The sequence below is a fragment of the Opisthocomus hoazin genome, chromosome Z (assembly GCF_030867145.1).
Source record: "Opisthocomus hoazin isolate bOpiHoa1 chromosome Z, bOpiHoa1.hap1, whole genome shotgun sequence".
In the NCBI taxonomy this organism is placed as follows: Eukaryota; Metazoa; Chordata; class Aves; order Opisthocomiformes; family Opisthocomidae; genus Opisthocomus; species Opisthocomus hoazin.
This window is the reverse complement of record NC_134454.1, coordinates 78,572,215-78,600,134: the sequence shown is the minus strand read 5'-3', so window position 1 is coordinate 78,600,134 and position 27,920 is coordinate 78,572,215. Positions and strand designations below refer to the sequence as shown.

Sequence of the window (27,920 nt, the reverse complement as noted above, 5' to 3'; positions counted from 1 at the left end):
ACATCACACCAGCAGTGAACTTCAGCATGTGCACAGAAAAAAAATATGCAGGAAATGCTGAAGCTATACCTGAGGGCAAGTCTCCATTTCCACATCCGACCTTTGAGCATCTGGTGTGGCTTTACTGCTTTGTAGTTCCCAGTGCCTTGTGATCAAGTATCTGTCATAGGCAGCTAAGTACATCAAATACTACGACAGATACCTGATCTCAAGCACAGATCAGGCCATCACCATCCAAATATGCACAAACAAAATAAGACCATTTTGCCAGTTAAGAACATGCCGTCAGACAGTGCCCCTGCTCCATATGTAAGATCATTTTTTGTTTTTGGCCACTTCCTTCCTCCACATAAGCACTATTAGTCAGCACTCCCGTGGTTCAAGCTTGTCCTTGTACCCTCCAAAAAGCACAACAGCTTCACCACGTCCTGCAAACACTCTCCAGCTGCGAGAGTGTAACTGCCCCAGGCTGTGAAGAAGAGCAAAGTCATCTCCAGGAGACCAAAGTGCTGTACCACAGCATATCCAGGCTGTGACTAATGTCCGTTGGGATCAGGAAGGCAAGTGGAGCCAGTGGAATCTGCAGCACAGGACAACTTGATTGCAGTGAGCACTTTTCATCTGCAGGTAGCTGCTGTGTTCAACATCAGACTCTGAAAAGTGCCATCCAGACCTCCCGGACTAAGTTGAAGAGAACAAGGAGACCACAAAGAATAGCAGAGCCTGGTGCGTCCCCACGCTGTTCTGATGAACTGTGGTCTAACAGGAGCGACTTCATCCTCCCCCTCCACCCCAACTTTGCTCATGCCAGGTAATCTTATGAATGAGTGTTTCACCACTCTCAGAGAGCAAAACCATGAACTTCCTGTGACAGCAATGCACAGAGCAGTTAACAGGGTTGCAAGATGCTCAGGAGCAGCTCAGACTCTCGTCTCTGAGACCACAAGCTGCTCACAGAAAGGAGTCAGACCACTGGAAAACACTCAGACCAGTGACTTCCTGGCAAACACCCACAGGTTACTCTTTCTTGTCTTCCATCTCCCAGGTCAAATACTACAACTGCTCTCCATCCCTAAGAGCCCTACTAGCAGCACCTCTTCCACCTGCTGACTCCACGGCCACCACTTCACTTGCGTGTTGTACACTCCACGTTGAGCACAGGCACTGATGGCTTGCAGGCTAGAGAAACGAGCGGGGCTGGACCCTCCAGGTCAGCTCCCAGTCCCACCACAACACTCAGCAGTGATTCAGCAAGTCATTTCCAAACCACGTAGACTGAAAATACTGAAGCCCAATATAAAGAAGGAGACATTAAATAAAACAAGCTGACAATTAACATTTCAACTGTGATGACATTTAAACTGTTCTCTACAATGCCCAGAACAGGCAGTTATTGTTTTGAGGCTTTCTCCTTGATATTGTTTGAGGCTTTCTCTGCTCATGGATGCTGTTTGAGGCTTTCTCTGCTAGTTGATGCTATCTGCTGACCTGCATGGTTTCAGCAGAACAACACTGACATCACGGAGTGAAATGTTCGTGACACTGGTACGCTCTTTGGTTACAAGAGCCCGTTTTTTTCCCTTCTAGCTCACAGAACTGCCCATGACAATCAGATTTTCCCCAACAAGATACCCAAAGGTGTTTGGGCAAGAAAGCTTCTGCTTCCCTTTCTGTTGCTCTTTGGTTACATATGGGAAGATCCACTTTGGGAAAAAGGGTTCCTTTCACAGAATCACAGAGTGGTAGGGGTTGGAAGGGACCTCCGTGGGTCATCTAGTCCAACCCTCCTGCCGAAACAGGGTCACTTACAGCAGGCTGCACAGGACCTTGTCCAGGCGGGTCTTGAATATCTCCACAGAAGGAGAATCCACAACCTCCCTGGGCAGCCTGTTCCAGTGCTCCGTCACCCTCAGAGGGAAGAAGTTCTTCCTCATGTTCAGACGGAACTTCCTGTGCTTCAGTTTGTGCCCATTGCCCCTTGTCCTGTCGCTGGGCACCACTGAAAAGAGTCTGGCCCCATCCTCCTGACACCCACTCTTGAGATATTTATAAGCATTTATAAGGTTCCCTTGCAGCCTTCTCTTCTTCAGGCTGAACAAGGGCAGCTCCCTCAGCCTTTCCTCATGGGAGAGATGCTCCAGTGCTGTCATCATCCTCGTAGCCCTCCGCTGGACTCTCTCCTCAAAATTGCTCCTCTTTCACCGCTCATCACCTTCATTGCACTTGTTAGGGTGGGAGCTGTTTGGCCAGAGTGCCCTGTGGCTTTCCCCTGGGCTGGTTCAACCTTCCCAACGCCACGTCCCTCCAGCAGCAAACCCAACGCACCCAGCCGCGTTCCCATCATCGGTGTCCGAGCCGCCGCACCAAACCCAGCTGCGTTTGCCGCCTGCCGCCGTCCGCCACCGGCCGGGAGAGTGGGACAGTGGCGGACGGCGGCAGGCAGCTCGGGAGAGCGACGCGTTCCAAGCGCAGATGGGTTTGGACTCACTGACGGCTCAGCCGGGGACGAGCGTCGCCCGGAACCTTCGTCGGGGAGAGCCCGAGCGAGAGCCCCGAGCTCTGCCCGGCCGCGGCGAGCCCCCGGCCCGGAGCTCACCTGATGACAACGCACTGGCTCCGGGGCCCGCCGCCCCCGCGTCCCAGCATGGCGTGGTAGGCCCGGCTGGCCACGGCGAAGATGTGCGGCGGCAGCGTGCCCGACCCGTGGCGCCGGTACCGCTCGGAGACCTGCGGGGAAGCGGTGCGGGAAGGGCAGTGAGCGGGGCCGGGGGCAGGCGGGGGGGGGGGGGAGCCCGCGGGGACTCACCTCTCTCCCGTACAGCGGCAGCGGCTGGAAGGGGTTCATGGCGACGAGGATGTCCCCGATGTCGGTCTGGCGGGGAGGGGAGAGCCGGTCAGCCGGGCGCCCGCCGCCGCCGTCCCCCGCCCCGGCCCCCCGCACTCACGTAGACCCGCTGTCGCAGGAACCGCTCCCGCAGCCCGCCCAGCAGAGCCGCCTCGTCCAGCTCCGCCAGCGCCGCCAGGTCCCCGGCCCACCCCGCCGCCGGGCCGCGCTCCCCCGCCGACACCATGCCCGACCGCTCCCCGCGCCGCCCGCCCGCCCGGCCCCGCTGCCGCTCCGCCCCGGGGACCGCCCGCCGGGGCGGGGCCGCCGTTTGAACGCGGGGCGGTGGCGGCGGGGACCTGCAGGTAACGGGCGGCGGGGGCCTCGCCGCGGGGTGCGGGGTGCGAGAGGGGGGCTCAGCCCGGAGCCACCGCGTTGGGGATGCGCCTTCCCCTCCCGGGGGTCCTCCCTCGGACCCGGGGGCTGCCCTGGAGCCGCCCCCCGGGGTGGAAGGCGGCCCCGGGCGGCGCGGAGGCCCCCGGGGCTGGGCCTTCCCGCGGCGAGGCGGGGAAGACGGGGGGGGGGGAGGCTGGGGCAGAGGGTTTGGAAGCCCTGCGGGGCGTCGTGAGCTGGTGGAACCGCGCAGGGAGCGCTCGGTGGCCCCTGTCCCGGGTCCGAGGAGGGGGAGAAGCCAGCTGGGGCGGCTCTGTCGGCCGCGGGTGAAGCGCCTGCCGGTCCACCCATGGCTCAGCCAGCTCTTACCCCACAGTCCGAGTGAAACGCGTTTTGGAATAACGGGAGCGTTCGCACCGCTTTGTGCCAGAGGGAGGTGGTCAAACCTGGTCTAACCTCTTGTGTCTTTCTTTTTTTCCATCCTTAAATTATTATTTGTGAAAAGAAACTGGGCTGCAAAATCCTTCTGCGGGAGTTCCACGCAATTCTTCTGCTCCGGCTAGAGGCGCGCTGCGTTTTCGCCTGTTGCCGGTGAGCGCTTGGCGGCTGCGGGGTGGTGCTGGGCTCTGTGCTCCCTGCGGCGCTGCCGGGCCTGCCCTGCGCGACCGAGATGTGGCCGCGGCTCGTGGTCGTGCCCAGAGCGAGCACGCGGATGAACCTCTGGAGAAGCTCCCGCTGCTAGGAAATACCGCGCGCGCCCATCGGCGATCTGGACTTCTGCCGGCTCACTAAATAACTCTTGGTTCTCCTTTGATTTGAAAACGTCTGTTCCAGACGTTGATTTAGGTATCTGAAATGTCTCTGGAAGACTGCGTTTGACAGATTCCCTTCTCTGTGATGACACGTCTTTCTCCATTAGTGTAGCTCGCCCACGTGGGAGCCAGAGCTGTATCGGAGCTCAGCTTCCCGAGGAACTGCAGACTTCATGCCACAGCAACTGTGCGACAGCCTGCACCGCCTTTTGGCCAAAAGGCGGAGCGATGTTTAATCGTTGCTCTGCTAACACATGCCCCTCTCTCTGAGAGACTGATAAAAGAGGGAGGGTTTTTCCCTGTGGCAAAACCATCAGACTCTTGCAGAAGAGAAGAGCAGCAGGGAAGCTGGTTAACAAGTGGATAGTGTGATTCACAGCAGTTTCTCGGTTTCTTTCACCTCTGAAACCACAAACTACTGTTAGAAAATGACAGCGCAAACCACTTGCTTCTTGGGAACCTCCATGGGAAAACAAGCGAGAGTGCTCACTTTCTCTTTCCCCCTCAATACAAATCTTACGGCCGTTTTCTACTCCTGCTTCCAGTGCCTCTTCCACTCACTAACTTCCTTGGGTTTATTGGGAACTTTGCACGAAGAATGGGGCAAAGCACAGGAAGCAGTGGTCTGTGACCGGGATTGTACCCCTGAGATTTCCTTGCAGATGTACCGTAACGTGCTGCTTTTGCTTTCACGATCTGGTCTTTCTAACTCTGTTCCTCTGTGGATGCAGGGCTTCTGTCCCCATGGGTGGGAATGCAGAAGGAAACCGTTAGTAACGGTTGCTGGCAATTGACTTCCCTTCTTTCACAGTAAAGTGTAGAGCTCATAGCTCAGAATCCTACCCGGCAGCATAGGTTATTCTTTTGTTCTGTGTCCATCTTTTGGCTCTTCAGGATCAGTCACATTTCTGTATACCAGCCCTGAGGCTGCCATGAGTGACCCATCCCTGGTGTTTGTGGCTGGAGCAAACACTGTGGAAGAGCAGAGGGCTCGCTGGGAGAGAAAGCGCAGCCGGACAGCCAAGGAGCTGCTGGAAACCGAACACAAATACCTTGAGCAGCTGGATTTGGTGGTCACAGTGAGTATTTCGGTCCCTACTGATGTGTAGGTGCAGCACGTACTTATTTGCGTTGTTGTGGGGAAGGGTCAAGAGCCAGACTTTGGTACATCCCTACTGCACGGGACAACAGCTGGAGCTGAAAAGTTTTTTTGTTGTTTTTCTTTTACCTCCTCTGTCATATCTGAGAGCTCATGGGTTTGGCCCCTTGGCTGTGGTCTGTACACAGACATAAATCTCAAGTTCTGATTGTATAGGAGACTCTCCTTAAGATGCCTGAGGTGTATGAAATGCAGGGGCACAGACAAGAAAAGGATAGATTATGAACAAGGTGGTGAAAAGTGGATGCGTCTAGGAATACTGAAACAGACTCTACAAGTGCTGTAGTGCCGTTTGACGTGTTTAGAGTTATGGTCAAAGTTACCAAGAAGGCTTGCGTCCAATGATAGATATTTTAGGTAGGCATTCACCATATGTATATTTTTTGAGCTAAAGAGTGTGTAGGCTGCAACTTCCTGCTTCTGCTGTGTGCCACAAATAACATTTGAGTGACCTGTGTATTTTACCTCTTTGAAATTCTCTTTTTTCCTGCTCAGTTCTTCGTGACAATTTTGAAGGCCAAAGGGACGCTGAAACCTGCTGTGTTGGAAACCATATTTGGACCCCTGGAATCCATATATTCGGCCAGCCAGTAAGTGAACACACTGATGTCATTCCTGTGATTATATGGAGAGGAGCCTATATTGGTGAGAAAGTCAGATTTCGGGAAATAAAACTAACACCTTGTAAAACAGGCGTTCGTGTCTAGCACTGCTAGCTTTGGTGGCACATGCGGGTGTACCCAGGAAACTGCTGGTCTCTATCCACATATCCAGGTACTCAGTCGCTCTTTGGACAGTGATTTAAAAATACCACTGAGCAGACTTAACTGGTTTAAGGAATGTTTTCTCTAGCTTACTCTGTGACCACCAAGCACGTATTTGGCACAGAAGCTGGATGTGACTGGAGACTGACGAGGGAAGGTCAGCATAGGAGGGAACCAGAGGGAACTGTGAAAATGCCATCAGTAACGCACCACTCACGAGCTATCTTTCCTCCTTGTGCACAGGGTTCTGTTGCTTCACCTGGAGAGAGGGAGTTTGGGACTAGGGTTGGAAAATTTCTGTCGGAATCTGGGGCTTTATGGTCACTACGCTGAGAATTTGGAACAGTCAAATAAAACCTTGAAGGTAAACATCTCCTTTAATCTTCACATTCTTTCTTCCCTCTCTTTCTCTATTCTGTGAAACAGCTACATCCTTCCCTTTTTCTTCTGTTTTCTCAGTCTTCGTAACAGAATGGTGAAAACTTCTGGACTTATTTAGAGCTTCATAATTTTTAAGCTCGTTTCACGTGTTTGTATGCGTGTGTGCAGACACTGAGCACAGCTTTTTCCAGCAGAGTTCTTTATTTACTCCCACTCCTTGGCTGGCGAGCCTGGAGAGTTTGCAGTGGGAACACTAGGGGACAGTGATCTCTTTCTGGAGAATTATCAGGTCTCCTAGTCTTTCCCACTACCACTAACTGTATCCTAGCAGTGGGATTTCCTTTTCCTTTCTGATTTTTTTTTTCTATGGTTGAAGAAAAATTTTTCCTTCCTGCTTACCTCTCCAAATACAACCTGCCTTCCAAGAAATTCCAGAAGGATATATTTTTTATTCCAAAGTCCTGACAGCTGTATCTGGAATTAAAACCACCCGACTTCCAGTTTTTGTCCATGCTTGTTTCGAGCTGCAGGACGAACAGGGATGTTTCCATTCTGTTCTGTTTGCGTGCATGTATCCACACTTCTGATTTCCCAAGAGAAAAAGCCATTTTGGATACATGCCTTGAGGTGATGGGAGTGCGGGGCTGCATTGCGTTGTCTTGAAACATGTGGCAAAAAAGCCACAAGTGGACTTGTTTCCCTGTCTGAGTCAACCTTCCTTTTTTTTCTTTTACTTTTCCGTTTACTGAGTATACTAGCTTTATACTGCTGTGCATGTATGAAGAGGGGGTATGGCTTCCATTACCTGCTGGGAAATGGTGGTCAGGAGAAATTGCACGGGAATTGCTTGCCCGTGGCCGCAAAAGAAGTTGTTGATGCTTGCATTTGGGACTGGAGTCCTAAACTCTAAGAGTTTCAAGAGTTCCAAGCTCTAGTGCAGACTAGAGCACATATTTCTTTCTGTAGTCTCAAAGCTGTATGCCTGTTCTGCTGCACACAGGAGCAATTGAGGAAAAATAAGTCATTCCGACGGTTTAAGAAACTCCAGGAGACTCGACCTCAGTTTCAAGGGAGGAAGCTAGAGGATCTGCTTCCTTTGCCCCTGCAGAGGTTGCACCAGTAAGTAAGCAATTCTGAGTCTTCAAGGTGTTAGTACAAGAGGGGAAAAAGGAACATAATGGTGTCTTGATTGCTGTGGAAGGTGAAGTGGCTTAATGTGTCTCAAAAGTGGAGCTTATAGACAGCTATGAAACAGACCTGAAGGCACACCTGTGAAGTGGAATCGGTGTATGTGGATGGGAGAGGATGCAGAGAGGTAGCTAGGTTTAGCCCTGGCTCCTAAGCCCTGCATCTGCTCATGGGTAGAATTGAAGTAAAGGTGGTGTATCACCTCGGTAAGCTACTGAAGTTAGGCCCTGAAAAAAAGCAAGCCGTCTTAAGTGCCGCAGAATTGGTGCGCTCTGCCAGAGATGCCCTTGCTCCAGTTCCATGTGGGTTGCTGACCTGGAGCGTTGTGACTCTCCTCAAGCAAGCTGGTTGCTTTTGGAGAGAGGTGACATCAATGAATGGGGCTGAGCTTCTCTCCCCTCTCCGGTTATCAGGGCCGTATGCTTTCCTCAGATTTGGTGCCGATCGCAGTTGTCTGAGCCTGGGCAGATCCAGTCTATGTTGCTGTTTTTCCCCCTTGAGGCATCATCTCCCCTTCGACGAGGCAGGCAGACTGCATGCGGCGAGTGCTGCGTGCACTCGAGGGCTGCCCTTTCTTGGGGAGGGTGTGTGGGTCATACAGAGCACAGGTAGTTTGCTGGGAACCCAGCTGCTGCTGCTATAGATTGAGTAGCTGCTCTTCAACGATGGTCTTACCCATGCTAAAGCAAATTTGAGAGATTGAGAGCCTCGTTTCTTTGAGAATAACTCGGTATGAGCACACCACAATCTTCCAGGTAGCTTTGTATCTGCCAAGCTGATTAAAAAGGTTACATGAACTTAAGTGTTCTTTTTACTGTAGCTCTTTGGATTGTTTCTTGAAACTTGTGAAATAGCAGTATGTTTGTTGCTGTCCAACTGCTTGGAAAAATGGTGGCTTTTTAATGAAAAAATCACACGTTAGGTTAATTAGCTCTTTCACGTTCAAGTTTCTTTGAAACTCTGTGACATATACTGCAGGCCATATGACTTCTGCCAGTCTGTGAATTTATTCAATGTGGTATTCCTTCTGTCATTTTGTCAGACTGAAAATAGTTTGACTTTACTGGGAGAAAGCATTTGTGGAGATCTGATCCTTTCCGGTAAAGACTGGAGAGGAAAAAAGCAAAAGGCAGCTCCTAGTTCTTATAGAAATGCCTTTATTTTCTTGTGTGGGAAGCAAACATATGGTATGAATGCTACCATTCAGACATTAAAAGAAAATGAATAGTTCAAAGAGAAATTTGTCTGTTATTGATGGCATTTTCATGTGAATGCTAAGAGAATCTCATGAACTTAAGTAATATGTGAGGTTGCTTTTATCAGATGCCCAGCAAATGACAAAGGCTTGCAAATGTATGAAATACTTGGGTTAATTTAGTTGATAAATTTGAAGATAAAATGAATGGCATCAAAGAATTGTGACCAAAAGCTGCTTGGTTAGGCGTAGAGGTATGTACTCCGTCTCCTGGTGGAGTGTTGTTCGTCATTCTGTCACTAATAGGATATGCTGCTATTCTTGGTATCTTTTTGTGAAATAAAACTGCTCTCCCTATCGTAATAGGTACAAGCATTTCCTCAGAGACCTGCTGGAGAACACCAGCCCAGACAGTGCTGAGTACCAGAAACTTGCAAGTATGATTCCACCTGTAGATGCTGCCACTTTGATCACTGTGTTAGCCTCCTTGCTTATAATATTTGCATACTTGTCTTCTGTCTGCTTCCACAGGAAGAGAAACCTTACTCTCTCTGTAGTTGTAGTGGATTACTGTTTCCCTTCTCCATCTTGATCAAGATGTCCCTGAGAACACATTGGGACTAAAACCAGAGTGTAACTGGCTGGGAAAGTGGCCTAGGGGTGAAGTCAGAGAAATGGCAGCTCTGTATTTTATGATGAGGGTGGTGAGACACTGGAACAGGTTGCCCAGGGAAGCTGTCAAAGCCAGATCGCTGGAAGTGTACAAGGTCAGGCTGGACAGGGCTTTGAGCAATCTGGTCTAGTGGAACGTGTCCCTGCCCGTGGTAGGGAGGTTGGACTCAATGATCTTTAAAGGTTACTTCCAACCCAGAACATTCTCTGACTATTGGTCCTGTGCCCTAATTTTGTAGGATGATTAATGTCCTTCATGCCATATTTACTAGCAGTTAACACCACTTGTGGGACATTTTTCCTGGTTTTTCTTCCAAATCCAGGAAATTCTTCTGTGTAATGTTTCATTCGCAAATAAATGTTTTCTAGAACAACAAAAATTGGATGGAGAAGGGCCTCTGGAGGTCTTCTAGTCCAATCTCCTGCTGAAATTATGGACCAAATCTGTTGTTGATACTTGGTTTAGAGCATTTGCTTCTTGATTTCATCTTGTCTATTCATAGCAAGACGGATAAGGTGTAATATGTACTTATTTGTGATAACCTCAGAATATACTGCTATAATTTCAGAGGCTGTGAAATCTGTTTCTGAGGTATCTCGGTGGGTCCAAGACATTGTTCGTAAGCGAGAGAACTCATTGCAGCTACTTCGGGTTCAGAAACTGCTCAAAGGACAGAAGACACAGATTTTGACTCCAGGTGGGTCTTACTGACAGCTCTGTTTTTTCTTCTGCCAAGTTGAGATAACTGGAGGTATATGCTTGCCTGCATCTCTGACTCTACTCATATTAACCAGTTTTCCCCTTCTACCCAAATTCCATAGATAGGTGGTGAAGGAATATAACTAACAATTCAAACACTTTTTTTTTAATTTGAATACAGAATTTTTGAGTAAGGATAAGCAGCACCTTCATTGTCTGACATCCAGATAGAAGGAGCTGATGGCATGTAGTTAGAAAGTTAGTAACAGGAACCTGAAGAGGTCAGGGTGAGAATGAAAGACAGACATTAAATAATTTTGGAAGAGCGTAAGTAGAGGTGTTGTCCTTACTCCATTGCAGGAACCATAGATTTCTGAGTGTCAAGGGCCTGAGGACTGTGGTGTTTTTTCACTTAAGCTACAAGCTTCATGAACTTCTGCTCACAGCCTTCACATGAGGAATCTTCTTTTATCTGCATGGTTAAACTGTACCAGAAATCAGAGTATTTGTGTTGATAGCTGAGATATATGAAGTCACAGTCACTGGTGTGTAAGATCATTTAATTGGATTACAGGTTTCTTTATGACCTCTTGTGTGACTGGGTCCTCTGCATGCCCAGCGCATGCTCCTCGCTGTATATGGAATACAGTGAGAAACGTGTCCAGTCTGGGCAATTGTGAAATGGCCATTTGGGGCTTCACTTGTGCCCTCAGTAAACACTGCTGTTGCAGAGGTCGTTGAGAAACAGTGCTGCAGCTGGAGCAGTCACTGTGTATAAAGGCCTCCAAGATGCGCCTCCAGGTACTTGTGAATGTGGTTGTAATTCATACATGTGGATTTCTGCGTGAAAAAAACCAGTGTGGATAGGGAAAAGAATCAGAAGAGTAAAAGTGAGAAGGCTCCTGGGTTGAGATAAGGACACTTTAACAAGTAAAGCAAAAGCCAGGTGCGCAAGCAAAGCAAACCAACAAATCCATTCACTCCTTCCCGTCGGCAGGCAGGAGTTCAGCCATCCCCAGGAAAGCAGGGCTCCGACAAGTGTAATGGTTAGTTGGGAAGACAAACGCCATCACTCCAAACATCCCACCCTTCCTTCTTCTTTCCTCAGCTTTTATAATATAATATATATAGTAATATATATAGTATGTCTGAGTGTGTATATATATATATATATATACACTATCTATATAATATATATATTTTTTATATATATTATATCCCCCCCTGCTTTATAGGCTAGACATGGTGTCATATGGAATGGAATAACCCTTTGGTCAGTTGGGGTCGGCTGTCCCGGCTGTGTCCCCTCCCACCTTCCCGTGCACCCCCAGCCCACTCGCTGGCAGGCCAGCACGAGAAGCTGGAAAGTCGTTGCCTGCTTAGTAACAACTAAAACCATAAGTGTGTTATCAACATTATTTTCATCCCAAATCCAAAACACAGCACTACACCAGCTACCAGGGAGAAAATTAACTATCCCAGCCAGAAACAGAACACCCTGAATGACAGAACTAAAAAGATAAACCCAGGACAAAAAAAAATGACCCCAAAACAGTATAGCTAGACCAGAGTTGGCCATCGTTTGAAAGAGTTGGGTCCACTTTTTTTTTGTTTCCAAATATTCTGAGACATGTAGTAGCACAAGTGTTGAGGGTCTACAGACACCTTTCCATTATCTAGGATGGAGAGTTGCGATGGTTGTGTTTTCCGTTAGCTGGAGTAAAATAGGTGCTATTGGATGTGAGAAGCAGAAAAGTAAGGCAGCTGGGGCTTGCTAGTTTTGGGCCAGCTTTCCAGAAACAAGCTAGCTTTCACATAACTGTTAAGGTTGCATCCTGTTACTAGGAGGGATGAGGTGAGAAAGTGTAATGATACAGATTCAGAGAAAACAAGCAGCTTTGGAGTTGGGTATCTCACATTTGGCAGCGTCTCTGAGATGTACTGTTCCCAGTGAAAAGAGACCCTGCTTTCCTTGCTGCCTTCCATATATAGGGCAAACACCATCTTAGCCAGAACTGCCTCTGTCGTCCCCTGCTTCCCTAGGGATGATTGCTTGCCCTCCTTTCACAAGAATTTTCTAAATCAAGTGCTTCTGTGAATCCTGAACACAGATCTATACCCCATGGCTCCCAGCACAGTCCAGCTCAGACTGTAGGCCTGGAAGTCCGATCACAGCTTAGCCTGAGGGAGACAGTTCTCAGTCCAGCCCCATGCTACTGGCACCTTCCTTTCATGTGTTTTTCAAGCTTGGACTGATTCCTGCACCTCACCCTTACTCTTTCTTGGTTTCTTATTCCAAAAAGAGGAGTGCTTCCTGTGGAGTAAGCTAAGCAGGAATTCACTTGCCTCTGTGTTTTGTGACTGTAGCATACTAAGACACAATCCATAATTAAAATAAAATTGTGTTGTTTTCTAATAGGCATTTACTAGCTCATCCAGAAGCTAAGGCACGAAAAACAATGTCTGGAATTCTCTGGCATGTGTTTCCCAGAGCAGGCTGGGTGGCAATACCTTATTATGGCTTTAAATTTTTATAGATAATTTTACTGGCATGTGTCTTCATAATTCTCATGAGTTGATGGCTGTCTCGTACAATGATCCTTCTAGTAAGAGGCACTGCTTTCATTATTCCATTTTGTGTAGGTGCCATTTTTTTATTGCTGCTTAGCAGCTAGATCTGTCAAATTGATTTGATTTTTTTCCTGCTGATTTCTCTGCCTTTTGTTTCACTGCAATTCATTTCATGGGTAGATGACACTGGACCCTGTTCTGTAAGAGAAGGTTGATAAGGCTGCCTGTTCAGACCTTCCTTTTAGTATGTTGTTTTGTATCCCCTTCGCTGTCTTCTCATTAGAACAGCAATCTGCATTCTGTAATCTGTTAACTACTGGAGGTCAGTATGTAGTTAGATGACCTGTGAAACTTTTTTTTTAAATTGCTATGCACAAGCAAAGAAAACAAGGGGAAAATAATAAATGTTCAAAGCTTAGGCTAATGTCTGTTTTATCCCTAACGACAAACAATTGGGCAGCACTATTTAAGATAGTTCATGGTATGTTTTCTCAAGGCTTATGTTAATTTAAAGGCATGCATGCTATTGTCAAACCATGTTTTTGTTCTGGTGCCTTTAAGCAGACTTGCATATAAAAATACCCTCTTAATTAACATAGTAGATTTATAACAACTTCAGTCTGCTCTTCATACACTGAACGTTTTGGGCTGATTACTGCTTCTGCATGGGCGCTGTCAGTGCTTGTGCGCTGGCCCCAGTTGATATTCAGTGCCTTCTAGTGGCTGCAACTGATGTAGTGATTTAGAACCTGGCAACCTACAGTCCTGCTTGTCATACTTTTTTTTTTTTTTTTTTTTTAATTCTTCAATGACGATCTGACAACTGTCTTTATTTCCCTTGCATGCCTAGGGCGCTGGTACATCCGGGAAGGCTGGCTTTTGGTGGTGCCTTCAAAGGGAGAAGAACTGAAGCGCAGGATGTTCTTCCTTTTTTCTGATATCTTTATTGCAACAAAGCCCTGCCACCCACTGCACCCGCTGAACTCAAACAAACTGGCATGCCGGGCCGTCTACCCTCTTCACCAGTGCGTGGTGGATAAAGTGTTCGGCCACACGCACAGCGAGGGAGGGCTCCTCAGTGTAAGTCTTCCTGCTTCCGCCTGGCAGAAGCATTAGTGGAGTCAGACTCGCAAAGCAGGTCTCTAGCTGTCCTGGCAGCAGCAGGACTGAGATGGTGGGAGTGGTGACAATGGTAAATGCAATTAACTACTCTGAGTTAGTGTTGTGATTTAATCCCAGCCAGCATTTAAGCACCATGCAGCTGCTCGCTCCCCCTGGTGGGATGGGGGAGAGAATCGGAAGGGTAAAAGCAAGAAAACTCCTGGGTTGAGATAAAGACAGTTTAACAGGTAAAGCAAAAGCCATGCACGCAAGCAAAGCAAACCAAGGGATTCGTTCACTCCTTCCCGTCGGCAGGCAGGAGTTCAGCCATCCCAGGAAAGCAGGGCTCCATCGCACGTAAGGGTTACTTGGGAAGACAAGCGCCATCACTCCAAATGTACCCCCCTTCCTTCTTCTTCCCCCAGCTTTATATGCTGGGCATGACGTCGTGTGGTATGGAATAAGCCTTTGGCCAGTTTGGGTCAGCTGTCCCGGCTGTGCCCCCTCCCAGCTTCCCATGCACCTGGAAGCCCAGGTGAAAAGTCCCTGACTGCCTCACAACAACTAAAAACGTCAGTATGTTATCAACACTATTCTCATACTAAATCCAAAACACAGCACTATACCAGCTACTGGGAAGAAAAGTAACTGTCCTAGCCCAAACCAGGACAGTTAGGGCAGCCCATCTCTTCTTTGGTGAGGTAGATGCTTTTCCCTTAGTGGCGCAGGCCCTCCTGGGCGCTCTGCGGTACAGGCTGCTGGTTGCTTCACTTTTAGCTCAGGTGAGGAGGGTCCGAGAAGACTCTGATGTCCCCTCAGCAGAGCGCAGCTGAGGGGCAGCCCCACAGTCACGTGGCAAGAAATACACAGCATTACAGTGACTGAACTTACAGGAAACCCTGAAAAACAGAGAATGCAGAAAGATGTGGGTATTATCAGAACAGATACTTCTCGTTTACCCAACTCCTTGAGGGCTGCAGGGTCTTTGGGAATGATGCCTTAGGTAGGAGTTTCAACTTCAGGTCTTCCCAGGTTGCAGTTCAGTAGGTAAGTTGTGATCTGTAGATGGTTGTGGTGGAAGGACCCCTACGGGCAGCTTCGAGTAAGGGACAAAACTGGACGAAAAGCTGCTGAGAACTTAATAGGGCATTTGGTAGTGGATAATTAAGGCAAAGTGAGCTGCCATCTGCGGCTGGAAGCAATGGACACGTCTGGCACTTGCTCTATACTGTCAGCCTCTGGCTTCTCCCAGTACCAATACTGAATTTTTCTATCATCTGGGGAAAAAAAAAGCAGGTGGAAATCAGCATGCAGGGATGAGTTGAGTTCAATGGTGATGGCTCTCTTTTTGTCAGAGTTGCTGCCTTGGCAAGGAATGCCAGAGTGGCACCAGACTCTGTTTGCCTTTCAGCTTTCCTTTCCACACAAGACACTGCTGTTGATGTCCAGCGACCAACAAGATATTAATGACTGGTATCGGAGTCTCACAGCCACCGTCAGGTAGGCATCTATTTTCCAGAGGAGGAAGGGGGCAGAACATAAAAATGATCATATGGACCTGTATATTTGCTTGTATTACGTGTTTATAAGGCTGATCAAGAAGAGCTGGCAGCCAGGATACAAAGGAATAGTAAGAACAGATTTCATGTACTCGCAGTGAACTTCCCCTTTGTTTTCCTCTACAGACAGCTGAAAACCTGACCCACCTGAGTGGCAGACAGACTGGCAGGACAGCTGCCCCTCTTGGAAGAGGCCTGCAGAATCTTAGGAAATGTTCAAGGACACACAGTAGGAGAACTGCATTTAGAGGGACTACACAGCATGTTTGTGAGATTATGCATACTTTGTCAGCTGTCCTAATAGAGATACTGCAAAAAATAAGTATGCACACTAGGGATTTGTACATCGACATTCTTGTGTATGAAGACTTTTCCCCAATTTGACTTAGAAGCTTCTAGCTTTTCTACACTTTTTTTTTTCCCTCAGATTCTTAATTTAAGAACAAGCAGAAGAAAGCCTGACTTGCTTTCCCTCATTAAATGATTTTATCCAGCTGTCTTTCTAAATCAGTGTTTTTGCATTTATTTGCCTATGTGTACACCTACCTGCTCTTGCTTCTGGCTCCTTTGATCAAAACAGATGTTTTGGGTAACAGTAACGTGTGCATAACACTGTATTTTCAGCTAGTGCTACAGGGCCACAGTCATCTTCCTCCCTTAACATATGGCTATCATTCACATCCTTCACTTTTCTACCAAAATAGTTTGACAGTTATTGTCCCTCCTCCTCTAAGAAAGTGACAGGTGAGCAGATCACAGGAACATAATCCAGTGCTTAAAATCGTATCTCTCAGTTTCTCATCAACACCGTGGAAAAGTTAATCTGCCAAACTATCCAAAATAAACTGGTAGCTAACATAGACAGCATTCACATTTCTGAGCTGAATCCTAAGACATGAAGCAGGTGAAACAGCACTTGCCTTTGCCTTCAAGCTGTGCAGCAGCCTTACCGCTTTGAAATGCTGCAGCAAGGAGCCTGGGCAGCACCTCTGCTCCTGAAGGACAGCGGATGTCTCCAGAGGGCCGCAGTCGGCGTTCCCAGTCATCAGTCGCTGGTAATGCGCTAGGGTTCAGTTTCACAGGGCAAAAGACCAATTTAAGGAAGAAATACACATAGGCTATTGTTAGTGCTTTAATGTTAAATTCTTACGAACATCAGCTTCGTAATGTGGAAGCTCTGCAGCAACAGCAGTTCAGCCCATCTCTTCTACTGAGGGAGAAAACATCTGTTTGGACAAGATATTAGGTCATCAGCTGCAAGGAGAGCAATTTCAAGGTCATCAGAGATACAAAGATTGAGGTCGCTCCGGAACACTGACTTTTTCAGAAGTTTGACTTTCTTCTCCTTTAAACAGTACCATGCATCTTCAGTTTCTCACTGGAATTCACTAAAAAAGCAGTGGTACTGTTACCTTGGTGATGTACATGTAGACATATATTAATAAGGCGAACTAATAGTTAAGAAAAAGGTTATAAAGACAGTTACTAACTCATGAAAAGTATTTGCATGGCAGCCAGTGTTCCAGGTAAGGAGCATCTCATGGTTACAGACTTGCTCAACCAAGGACATGCACCTGCTGTGAGACTGTGAAACAAGGAGTTGGCACAAAAAGCAATGACTCTGGTGTCCTCAGCTGACGCATGACCACAGAAGGTCAAAATGAGTAGGAGGTCTTCCTCCCCATACGACCACTGGAGACCCTCTGGGACAGGCATAGATGGCTGCTATCCCCACGCAAGCACAGGGGATCCTACTTGCACAACATAATGAATATGCATTAGATAGGTGGAATAATTCACAGAATCACAGAATGTTCGGGGTTGGCAGGGACCTCTGTGGGTCATCTAGTCCAACCCCCTGCCGAAGCAGGGTCACCTACAGCAGGCTGCACAGGACCTTGTCCAGGCGGGTCTTGAATATCTCCAGAGAAGGAGACTCCACAGCCTCCCTGGGCAGCCTGTGGAGCTTCTTGCAACTTTTGTGTATAAGTATCCGACAATGAATCCCAGCAGATGTGCTTGATTTGTGGAAATCTTCCACCTCGCACCCTGTGCAGAATAAAACAGCATCTCCTCCCTAAACATACTTTGTGTGTTTTGGGAGTTAATTTTGATGAAAGGCAACAGTACTGTGTCATTAAATGCCCTGAAGAGAGAATTTCCAGATTTTAAGTCAGAATCATAGAATGGTTTAGCTTGGAAAGAACCTTAAAGATCATCTAGTTCCAACATCAACTTAATTTTTTTTTTTTTTGCCTTCCCCTACAGCTAACTCACCACACAAGATTACTCATTTGTTGTAGTTTGTGAAACTTGAGAGGAGGAAGGCACCCAGCATCTCTGTTTTTTTGTTCTTTTTTTTTTTTCTATACAGAAGCTACAGCTAGGAACAAAGCTAACAATTTCTCATCTCCCAGTAGTTGTATCACTCTCTGAAAAGGTTCTGCTACCACCCATTTTCATTCTACCAGGGTAATACAGAGATTTCTTGGAAGACACCGCCTGAGGCTGAGAGGTCTACCAATCTCTTTGTGGAGACAACTATTATTCCTGCCAGTGTTGCCTCCTTACTACAACTCAAGTCCCTTTGGTACTGCCTCTTCTAACACCTGTCTCAGTGCTGCCACCCTATTTGCATTCAGCGCTTCTGAAACAGCAAAACTAAATGGTTTCTCCACAGAACTTCCCGCCCTGAAAGGCTGCATGTTGGCTTCTAGAAAACACTGTAGCTCACTCACAGTGAAGTGGAGACGCTGCCAGAGAGCAGGGCTGTTGGACCAGATGCTGCAAAAAACCCAGCCTCTGCTGAAGTAAGTTACTAACTCATGTGGGTAGGAATACAATCCAAACAGAAGCAAACTCACTTTCCGAACAGAGTTTATTTACACAGAGAATATCAACCATTAGGGTTCCCAGTTTGACTTCCTTCTCTTGCCGAGTCTCTATTCGAGCCACAGCAAGAAGCAAGTCACCCTGAGCTTGTGCCCCCGGCACGGCAGCTCCGGGTTAGTAACCATTCCTCGGCCCTCCCGGGGCATCTTCCCTTCCCGTGATCCAGGACAGGGCTGGCGCAGCACTCGCAGGGGGCCACCCTCGGGGCAGGGGGATGCCTACACGGGAGTGCCCTCAGGGGCCTGCGGGGCTGCTGCCCGCTGCATCTCCTCCCGGTAGCCCTTCAGGAGCTGGTTGAGCAGTGTCTTCTCGGTGTCTCGCTGCGGGCGGATGAGCGGTGGGAAGGGGTTCCCCTTAAGCTCTATGACCGCCATCTTGGCGCGGTCAAGGCTATCCCGGTTGGGGATCTGCAGCAGGCGGGTGTAGCTGCCGGGGTGGGGCTGGAACCGGGGCGCCAGCACCTTGAACAGCTTGTGGATGAGGTCCTTCTCCTGCAGGGCGGCATGCTCAGCTCCCACACCGGGGCTGTGGGGCGCTCAGGGAGGGCAGGGAAGGGGGGGTGCATGTGCACGTGCGTGCTTGCCTACATACCGTCAGCCAGAAATTCGCCATGCGCATGGCACGCTCATTGGTGTCCCCCATCTTGGCGTAGTCGATGAGCTGTGGGGAGGACGCAGGAAGAGCCGTCAGGGTCCTATAGCTGCCACCCGCCTGGTCAGGCCGGGTCAGTCAGGCTCGGTGGCCAGGCCCGGTTGGTCAGGCCCGGTCAGTCAGGCCCAGTCAGGCCGGGTCAGTCAGGCCCGGTCGGTCAGGCCCGGTGGCCAGGCCCGGTTGGTCAGGCCCGGTCAGTCAGGCCCGGTCGGTCAGGCCCGGTAGCCAGGTCTGGACAGTCAGGCCCGGTGGCCAGGCCCGGTGAGGTCGGGTCGGTCAGGCCCGGTGAGGCCCGGCCAGGCCGCTCACCCGCTCGGCGTAGCCCCGCATCTCGTCGGCCCGCGCCCACGGCGCCTCGATGCGCTCGTGCCGCACCAGCGCCGTAACCAGGTTGCGCAGCAGGTCGAGGCGCGAGCGCGGGCTCAGCCCAAACCGCCGGTGCACGCGCCCGTGCGAGATGGCAGCCGCCGCCGACAGCCGCATCCCACCGCCCTCCCTTCGCCAACGCCGCCGCCGCCGCCGCCGCCGGGCACCACGGGAAGCGCAGTGCGCAGGCGCAAAGGAGCACGCTCTCCTCCGCGGGGCATGCTGGGAGCTGTAGTTCCGCCCCTCGGCGGGCCCGGCCGCCATCTCTCGCCGCGGTGGGGCCTGGTCCCGCGCCGCCAGCCCCGGCGGTTTCATAGCCCTGCTGCCGCCTCTGCGGCACCAGGGCGAGGCCGTGGTGGCGGGCGGGCTGGGCTGGGCTGGGCTGGGCTGGGCTGTGCGCGGAGGAAGGAGAGCGGCCGGCCCTCCTGCTGCCCCTCAGCGCAGCTGGGACCGGGTGCGGGACGCCGCCCTCACAGGACCCTCCCGCTGTGGCGGGGAGCGGCTGGGGCAGCCGCTGAGGGCGGGCGAGGCCTGCCACAGCCTGTACCTCGTTGCCCCTTTTCCCCCAGTACCGGTGTCGGGGTGCCAGGCGCGGAGCGCCACGTCGCATCGCCAGGCTGTGCAGGGCCTGCGTAGGATGGCGGCCTGGGGTGCGGCCGCCGGAGCCACCATCGGGCACCCCGCGTGGAGCCGCCATCCTGATGGTGGGGGTGGGTGGGTGCGTGCGTGATTTCCAGAGAGACACAAACCCACCCCGTTCTGCCAGAGGTCCTGCCCCGCGGCCCCGCTCCTGGAAGCGCCTGTGGTTCAGCTCCAAGGAAGACGCTAAAAGGCAGCGTCAGGAGGTTTCCTGCTGCTTGTCTCTTCCAGCCAGTGTTTCTGTTTCAGAGGAAGGATGTGTTAACAAAAACAGCTCGCAACAGCGTAAGAAAAAATATCTTTGTTATTATGAATACATCATAAAATCACAATCGTTTTATACACATTTTAGTATTTCATATATAAATAAAGTGAACAGTATAGCTATTGGAATGTGTAATAGGAACAAACATATGGACTTTAATGTGAAGTTAACAAATTCTTGGACCCCACACCCATCTTCTGTTGCTTCTCTAAAGCTTAATGTACTAACTCTGAAATACTTCTAGGAAGATCGTTCCTCAAGCTGTAATGCCAGCAACAACTCCAGGCATTACCTTAATTCCATTTACAATCCATTTTCCTTTCCTTTTCCCGATTTAGCCTGACAATATACTCATTCGTCTTTCCAACATTCCAGCTTTGCAAGCAAGATCAGTTCTGTATGTACTTGGCACGGTGTTGAGAGAAAACATTTTCCAAGCTTTGCGATTTTGGTAAACGCATTAACAATCAGCATTCTCCTATCACTACACACTCTTGCAAATGTTTCCGTTAAATATATTTCTAATAAAATAACAAGCTCTTTATTATCCTTCTGCTTATAAGTTGATATCTTAACATCAAAATAATATTTATTTCTAATAAAATTATACATAGTATTTATATGAAACAAAGTTGTCATGTGCATGAGCCCAGTAATGAAACTAGGCGTGAGTTTAGATGTTTCTACATTATTATTTTGGATTCTTGAGGGGAAGTTGTTATTTCTGAGGCCACAGAGTTAATAAGTAATTTACAAGGTAATGACTTCCCTGCCTCCCCGGTAAAACTGGAAATGATTCCTCTTTATAAAACTTCGGGCATGCTGAAGAAAATGTCACTTTTCTGTCTGAGTGTCTGTATGTATTTATCCAGAAATCTTAATGAAATGTGTCTGATGCAATGTGTTACGAAAGTTATCATACAATTAATCAGAAATAAAATGAGAAAGGTCTGCAAAGATTGTAGCCGGACACAGACAGAAGGTGGAACCTTCCCAGCCAGCTCTGCTCACAAGGGCTCTCCTTGCTGGAGAAATTCCTGTGTCATGTTGGGTGGGGACTTATCCTTACCACAGTGTTCCCTCCTTGCTGCTGGGACTCAGCCAACAGCTTTGGGGCAGCGAGTCTGGAAAGAGAGGGTGAAGCTCAAGGACAAACCCAAGGAGCACTTTTGTTCGCCTTTTTTTACGGAGTGAGCATGTCTATTGGAAAACCCAGCTCTGGGATGTGGAAATAAATGATGCAGACTCCAGAAAGGGAAGTTACTGAGGTTTCCATTCAGAAAGGCACATAAACTTGTGCCGTATTTTATGTTCAGGAGTCTGTAGGACAGTTTTCTGTACTTACAGCAAGACATGTATTTTATCTACTTTTGTGGTGCAGTCTCAGAATTTCCCTTCCCTGGACGCTTATGCACAGTGGGGTAAATTGACACCTACCCCTGAATTTGATGGTCAAACTGTAGGAACTTCTCATTTGGTACCTGTCTACATTTGGAAACGCAGAGCTTAGAACTAAAATAAGTGCCTTTTGTGTAACACATCTTCTTGTGGGTAGGGGGCAATAGAATTTAGTTGGCATGTAGGAAGTCACTTATCTAACTCACTATTCAGTATCTGATGGACCAAAAAACTGCAGCTACTAATTCTATAGTGGGAATCAACCTGATCCAGCAGGTGATGGAGTGTGGTGGTAAATATATGCAAAAGTTACATAATTTGCAAGAGTTACAAATGTAACATTTGACACTTCACAAATTTACTTAAAGTTGTATATTCTTGAGCAATGTTATTTATACCTAGTTGCCTGCTTGAAATTAAGAAAATAAGACATAAATGCCTCAGTTCATGCATATAAGACCATCCCTCTTTTGGCCAAAGTTTCCTTCCCCAAATCTCACTGATTTCCCCATTATCCCCAAATCTCACTGATTTCTCTGTTATCCCCAAATCTCACTGATTTCCCTGTTGCCTAGTTCACAAGACCACTTGGATCTGCAGCTGCTGGCAGAGCTCCTCACAGAGGAGAAGCCCAAAGACCACAGGGTGAAAGCCCTATCATTTTTTCTAAGCTATCCCAGTGACTTAGTCACTGCTTTGTAAATATTGATATACATATAATGTGAAAAGGAGTACAGAACGTTAATGTTCTTAAAGCTAATGCCCTTGCTTGTGGCATAGTGATAGCGAGGAACAATTACAGGAACGAACACATCCTCTTAAGGTAATATACAAAAGATACAAAAAGTCTAGGCTGCCAGCTCTTTGTACATGACCTGTTACTGGTGGTGTAGGGATTACACCAACTATCTTTTGGCCCAGAGAATATGGAAGGGAATCCAAACCTTTACAGGTTATCTGAAAAGGGCCTGCTTATCATTCTGCTTGTATTTATTCTATTAGAACATGTAAGCCCTGAAAAACATGACAAAATGAGAAGTTTTTCTTTGCATTTGTAACATGGACATGACCCAGCACTAAACATACTGTAGAAGTAGCAGCTACATAGATATGACATTGAAGTTTTGTGCTTAATATACTCCTTTGTCTTCTAAGCATGGCAGAGTCCTCAGCAGCTGCGGTAATCCTAAAGAAATGGTAACATACATCACCCATGAGGTATGGTCTAACTTGTGCATCTAATTTTCCAGTGTAAAAAAAGGGCACTCCCTTTCATCTCTCTTCACAAATACAGGATCCCACGTGCAGTACCTCACCTTAGCCATCCTCGTACCAGTTAAAATGTTTTGTCATGTGCACTCCTGCACCTACTCATACTTCTCATATACCCAGCCAAATATACTGCCACTCTGCGTTCCGGTTCTGTCAATGCCATTTAGGTCGCTCTCACCCAGCAGAGGAACAAAACAGATGGAAGCTCTTTGCAAACATGAGGCCTCTCTGTGGTCTTGATTTCACTTGGACTTCAGCATTTCACCACAGAAGACATGCACTTGCAGGAGGTCAGAATCCAACTCATTCTGCAAGGCTGGGATTGATTTTGTGCTTGCCAGTAAGCCTACTTGATTCACTTGTGCTTGGTTCTCCTGCTTTATACATCCCCTGTTCTCTTGCTCATCTTTGTGTACTGTATCCAGCATGAATCTGTTGAGGAAGGGAACTGGCCTTCACACCGAGCAGTGTGAGAATAATAAGGGAAAAGTAGTGTTAGTTTAGGACAAGCACCTTTTTGACTCTCTCTGAATGACACTGTAGCAACACAAAGCCAAGTAATTTCCAGATCAACAAACAGCACCCAAGTATCGCTGCTTCACCGTACTTTTTTGCATTTTTCTGCCATGCCGGAGCATAACAGAAAGACATTTCACTTACAGCTGGCCTCTGCTGTGAGAGAGGGAGCCACTTTTCACACTTTCCTAAGCCTGGTAGGGACAGTAGCTGGAGACTTGAGTCCAGTGGTATCATATATGTACATGTATAAAGTAACTATGGACCAAGGTTTTCATTACTGACATCATTCAGGGAAGATGTTCAGCTGTCCCTCTACCCCTAGCAAAATTTGAGTACTGGGTCATTTGGACATAGAATGCAAGGCAGGCAGATGAAACGCTGTGGTCTGTGCCATTAGCTAGAGCATGCCTTAATTGTACTGCATACTAAAAGGTTTTCTTGGTAGTCTAGGTACAATGCACAGTGCAGGCTTGATGGTATGGAATTACTGCAAGGAGGCTACCATGAACCAGGAAAGCTACAGTACAGGCAGCATGGTTGGGGAAAAGCAGAGAGAAAACTTGGAAATAATATATATAATTTTTTTTTTTTTTACATTGTCAGTGCATTTTTATGTTGAACTCTAAAGGGGCTCTATTTTTCAGTAGGCATAGCTAAGGATGGGCTGCCTTCTGTGTCCTGGAGTTTCTGGGTGCTGCCCGTGGTTTGTAGTCTTCTCCAGATCCAAAATCTACTGTATCATGATAGTTTGTAAATTCCTGAGGTAATGGAAACTCCTCTGTTGACGAATGAGTCCTGTGTCCAAACACTCTCTCTTGCAGCTCAGCGATGTCGTTTCTGATGTCTGCCATCATCAGCAACAGGAAATCAAATGAACCTGGTGGGCCCTGCAGTCACAAGGCACGGTCATTAATTATATTCCACTTCACTCGTACAGTTTTCAAACAGGATGATATAATTACTTTTGCAGGGGTAACAGTAAAATACTGCTTCATATCAATTGCCAGAAATTATCGGTGTCTTTTTGAATCACCTTGCTCAGGAAACAATTTTCAAAGGAAGGCAAATGTTTTTGCAGACAGAGCCTACATTTACAGGATGCTCGGCCCTTTTGTTATTTAACAATTCCTTGGCTCTATCTGCCCTCTAAAAGTATCTTGATGCCATATGTGAACAGAGGAGATAACTCTTGGTTCCCTGTGTTCCTACTTGTTAAACTGGTAGAAATTACATTCTTAGAATGACTAATCAATCAATAATTATTATTTATTTAAAATTTTTTCTCAAGGGTGCTGGCATTCCGAAGGTATCTTTTCAGTATGGTAACCCTGCTGTTGTCCACCACTTACTAAATATATTGGTAATTATAATGTAGAGAGTATCCAACTGGTTTTATCTGATTTTAGAAAATCATCATTTCTTTTTAGCTGACTTCACACAGTAAAGTACACTGTTTAATTCTGAGGACAGCCTGCTGGACACACTCTTAAAAATACATTCCATGAATGAGAAAACACCACAATAAATAAATTTGTAAACAATTTCACCTGAAAACAGATTGTAAATACTCATCCTTGTCCTGAGGACTTGCTCAAAGCCTATAGCTTGCCAAATCCCAGAGAGAGATGAGAGGCAGGATTTTAATAGGGATCCAGCTCCCATTAGGAGCAGCGGCTGAACTGTACTAACTAGCACTCTGCGTGGGGTCTCACGCTGCTGCCTTCTGAGGATGTCCCACCACTGTTGCAGGGCAGAGGTGCACTTACTGCCTCCAGTGTCACACCCAGCAAGGGAGGAGGCAAAAACACTTGGATGAAAACAAGTAATTACTTTCTTTCCAATAACTGTGCATGTAAAGTATCTTTCACTGTGCTCTTGACACAGGAGAGGTGGGGTTTTTTTTTTTTTCTTTTTGGTGACCTGTTGTTAGCAGTCAGCATCGCTCTGTTGTGGACATTTCCTCCTGTCAGCAATACTTACAGGTATCCCCTTTGGTCCTGGTGCGCCTCGCTCCCCCTGTAATCAATAGCACCCCAGTTAGTTTGCTGTGACTAAAGGAAACAATAATCACAGTTTGCCTCTGTAGACTCCCTTAATTATTGTCACCAAATCAAGAATCATCAGCTTACGATTTCTCAGAAAAAGGAAAGAAAGTGAAGGGGGAATGCAAGGAAATGGCCACTGATTCTAGCAGGAGCGGGGTTAGGCACTTCTGATATTTATCCTAAACAGAAACAAGCAAACCAGTTAACAGGAGAAATTCACAAAAGAGCAGTCTGTTGAAATGGGCTAAAGCATCAACATTTATTCGTAGAAAAGCGAAAAGGGCTGCAGAGAAAGTAGAGGAGGCTGCTTGAAGGATAGCCTGGCAGGGCTATTTGCAAGACTGAAGGAACGGCAAGCACAGAATAGAAGGAAGACATGGAGGCATGTGACAACAGGACATTTTCAGCTTAGCAAAGGAAATAAGATGGTAAAAGGGTGTGGCTGCAAGTGTGTAGAGGGTGTCTCTAGCAAGCCTGCACTGCGCATGTGCATGTGCCCAAGTTATGGAAAACAGTACCTCTCCTCACCTTGCTACCATCTCTCCCTGGGGCTCCCGGTGGGCCCTGCAAGAGAAAAGAAAGTGTTCACAAGGACCTGAGAAGTTGTGGAGCTAAGGCCAATTGTGCAATGTGTGACAGGAGGTGAGAATACTGACCACGGGGCCCCGTCTGCCCTGCTTAATATGTGATATGTCTGGAGATGGGCCCATAGGTCCCATTGATCCACGAGGGCCCGGCTGTCCGGGAGGTCCAGGTGACCCAGGAACTCCTTGACTCCCTTTTGGTCCTGGAGCCCCTGCAACCGACAACAAAGGTTACCTGCCAGGGAAAGCCTTCAGGTCACTTCACCAGCACAAGCAGTGGGGACTGACCATTTTTTGAACCACCCAATGGACTGGTTGCCTTAACACATGCATATCCACAACACCACAACCAACACAGCAGTCGTCTGAGATAACAGGACTCCTTGTCATGGTGGCTGCAAGAGATCTTCGCAAAACAATTAAACCTCGTCTATACAAAAAGCCAAGACTGCCACTGCCAGGTGGTTAGGGACACAGACTGGGAATGAAAAGAAAAGCAGAAATGCCTCATTTTCACACAAACAAGAAAAGAAGAAGTCACATCTGAGAAACACTTCATGAAAAGAAAGCCTTGAAAAACTCATGGGAGTGCTGGGTTGAAGGCATCTACATGACTGGCAGAGAAGCAAGCCCTTTTCAGTGGCGGGCTGCACCTCTCTTGCTCAGTGCGGTAGCCAATGTGTTAGGGGCGAAAAAAAGGCTCTGTTCTTCCATTTTGCTTTATATTCTTTTCAGCTTCTGCTGACTCAGCAGAGAATGTTAGTTTTTAGGAAGTACACAGGCAATAAAGCATATGTTTAGCTCAAGAGAAACACTGTGAAAAGCAAAACAGAAAATCAGGCACCTGAAACAACAGTTGCACAAAATAAAGACCACTGAAGTGTCAGTAGCTGAATTGCTTTATAGTTAGAGGGGAAAGCACTTTCCTTCACGCTGAAGGCACGTGAAAGACATAGAAAACGAACGGCAGAGAGTAAGAAGGGTTCAGCAGGACAGAACGTGCACAGTCAGGGTTTTCGGAAGGAGTAAGATGATGCTTAGCCATGAACCTCCCGGGCTCCTCCCGAGGACCCAGCCGCGCTGCTGCTGGCGGCGGGGCGGAGGAGGGGGCGGCAGGGACGGTTTGAAGGGGCGCAGGCAGTCCTGCAGCACCTCGGACAGCTGCCCGTCAGCACCGCGGACAGCTCCTCCTCAGCACCGCGGACAGCTCAGCGACGGGGACGCCCCGCGCAAGGCGGGCCGGGTCCGGCCCACGTCAGAGGGGTCGCAAGGCTGCGCAGTGCGGGGTCTGACTCACCAGCGCTAGCCACACCGCCCTCCCACTCACGATATACTGAAGATGCTCCTCCCACAAGAAAGTGAGAGAAAGTCTCAAAAACCAAAGCAAGACCGCAAAAGTGGGGATAAATGGGGGGTAGTTCAGCAGGGAGGAAATCAAACCTCCTAAGGAATTATCTGCTAGTCCTCCGTAAGAATCCTCCTGAAACCCAGCACGATGTTAAAATTCTGTGGATTTATCGCTAACCCAAAATTAAATCCGCATTCAGCAGAATTTGCAAAATTTTTAGCATCACTGGCTGCAGGTTGCAAGGTGTCTGGCTTAAGTTAGATCTTTAGGAACTCTCTGCTTTTCTCATTGTTTCAAGCTATACATTAGCAAAGAAGGTGTGAGTGGAGTTTTACTTTTCTTCAGATGCCTTTGAATCTGGAACACAACATAAAACCAACAAAGGAATCCTTGCAAAACCAGATGAGGAAAAATAAAACAGTCGGCACAAACCTCCACAAACTGAAAGCACATTTTCTGCTCTACTAATGACAGTGAGCTAAGGCAATAGGTATTCCTGAAATGAAATGGAGAGTGTTTTAAGACAAGAGTTAAAATACAGGAAATGACAATTGAAGTAGGTGAGAGATCCCAGGGAGAGGGGGAAATTTCATGCACACAGGACAAACACAGCTTTCATGCC

General features: G+C 48.0%; 3 protein-coding genes across 3 annotated transcripts in view; 1 reads left to right on the top strand and 2 right to left on the bottom strand.

Moving 5' to 3' along the window:
- Positions 1-3,722: 3,722 nt before the first annotated feature.
- On the top strand, positions 3,723-15,644 carry ARHGEF39 (Rho guanine nucleotide exchange factor 39). Its single transcript, XM_009943722.2, has 10 exons — positions 3,723-3,808; positions 4,924-5,108; positions 5,684-5,778; positions 6,196-6,316; positions 7,334-7,452; positions 9,083-9,153; positions 9,958-10,086; positions 13,510-13,739; positions 15,172-15,260; positions 15,446-15,644. The coding sequence occupies exons 2-10, from the start codon at positions 4,962-4,964 to the stop codon at positions 15,459-15,461; spliced, it is 1,017 nt and encodes a 338-aa protein (XP_009942024.1). The 5' UTR covers positions 3,723-3,808; positions 4,924-4,961; the 3' UTR covers positions 15,462-15,644.
- A 2,535-nt stretch (positions 15,645-18,179) lies between these two features.
- MRPL17 (mitochondrial ribosomal protein L17) lies at positions 18,180-19,385 on the bottom strand. The gene is made up of 3 exons (XM_075410837.1): positions 19,172-19,385; positions 18,803-18,871; positions 18,180-18,702 (listed from the first exon to the last, which is right to left on the bottom strand). Exons 1-3 carry the CDS (start codon positions 19,343-19,345, stop codon positions 18,430-18,432), a joined length of 516 nt encoding a protein of 171 aa, XP_075266952.1. The 5' UTR covers positions 19,346-19,385; the 3' UTR covers positions 18,180-18,429.
- An 819-nt stretch (positions 19,386-20,204) lies between these two features.
- CCBE1 (collagen and calcium binding EGF domains 1) overlaps positions 20,205-27,920 on the bottom strand; it is a 111,494-nt gene continuing 103,778 nt past the window's right edge. The window contains exons 8-11 of the mRNA XM_075411439.1: positions 26,023-26,162; positions 25,895-25,930; positions 25,302-25,337; positions 20,205-24,208 (exon numbers count right to left, since the gene is read on the bottom strand). Coding sequence (XP_075267554.1) covers positions 23,975-24,208; positions 25,302-25,337; positions 25,895-25,930; positions 26,023-26,162 — 446 coding nt within the window. The 3' untranslated portion in view covers positions 20,205-23,974. The remainder of the gene's footprint in view (positions 24,209-25,301; positions 25,338-25,894; positions 25,931-26,022; positions 26,163-27,920) is intronic.

What these genes read in the sequence shown, in the direction of transcription:
- ARHGEF39 (XM_009943722.2), top strand. Translation starts at nt 4,962, where the DNA reads ATGAGTGACCCATCCCTGGTGTTTGTGGCTGGAGCAAACACTGTGGAA. An exon ending in AGCTGGATTTGGTGGTCACA is followed by an intron (nt 5,109 to 5,683) that starts GTGAGTATTTCG and finishes TTTCCTGCTCAG; the next exon opens with TTCTTCGTGACAATTTTGAA. An exon ending in GACACAGATTTTGACTCCAG is followed by an intron (nt 10,087 to 13,509) that starts GTGGGTCTTACT and finishes TTGCATGCCTAG; the next exon opens with GGCGCTGGTACATCCGGGAA.
- MRPL17 (XM_075410837.1), bottom strand. Translation starts at nt 19,345, where the DNA reads ATGCGGCTGTCGGCGGCGGCTGCCATCTCGCACGGGCGCGTGCACCGG. An exon ending in TGCGGGGCTACGCCGAGCGG is followed by an intron (nt 18,872 to 19,171) that starts GTGAGCGGCCTG and finishes TCCTCCCCACAG; the next exon opens with CTCATCGACTACGCCAAGAT. An exon ending in TGGCGAATTTCTGGCTGACG is followed by an intron (nt 18,703 to 18,802) that starts GTATGTAGGCAA and finishes GCCGCCCTGCAG; the next exon opens with GAGAAGGACCTCATCCACAA.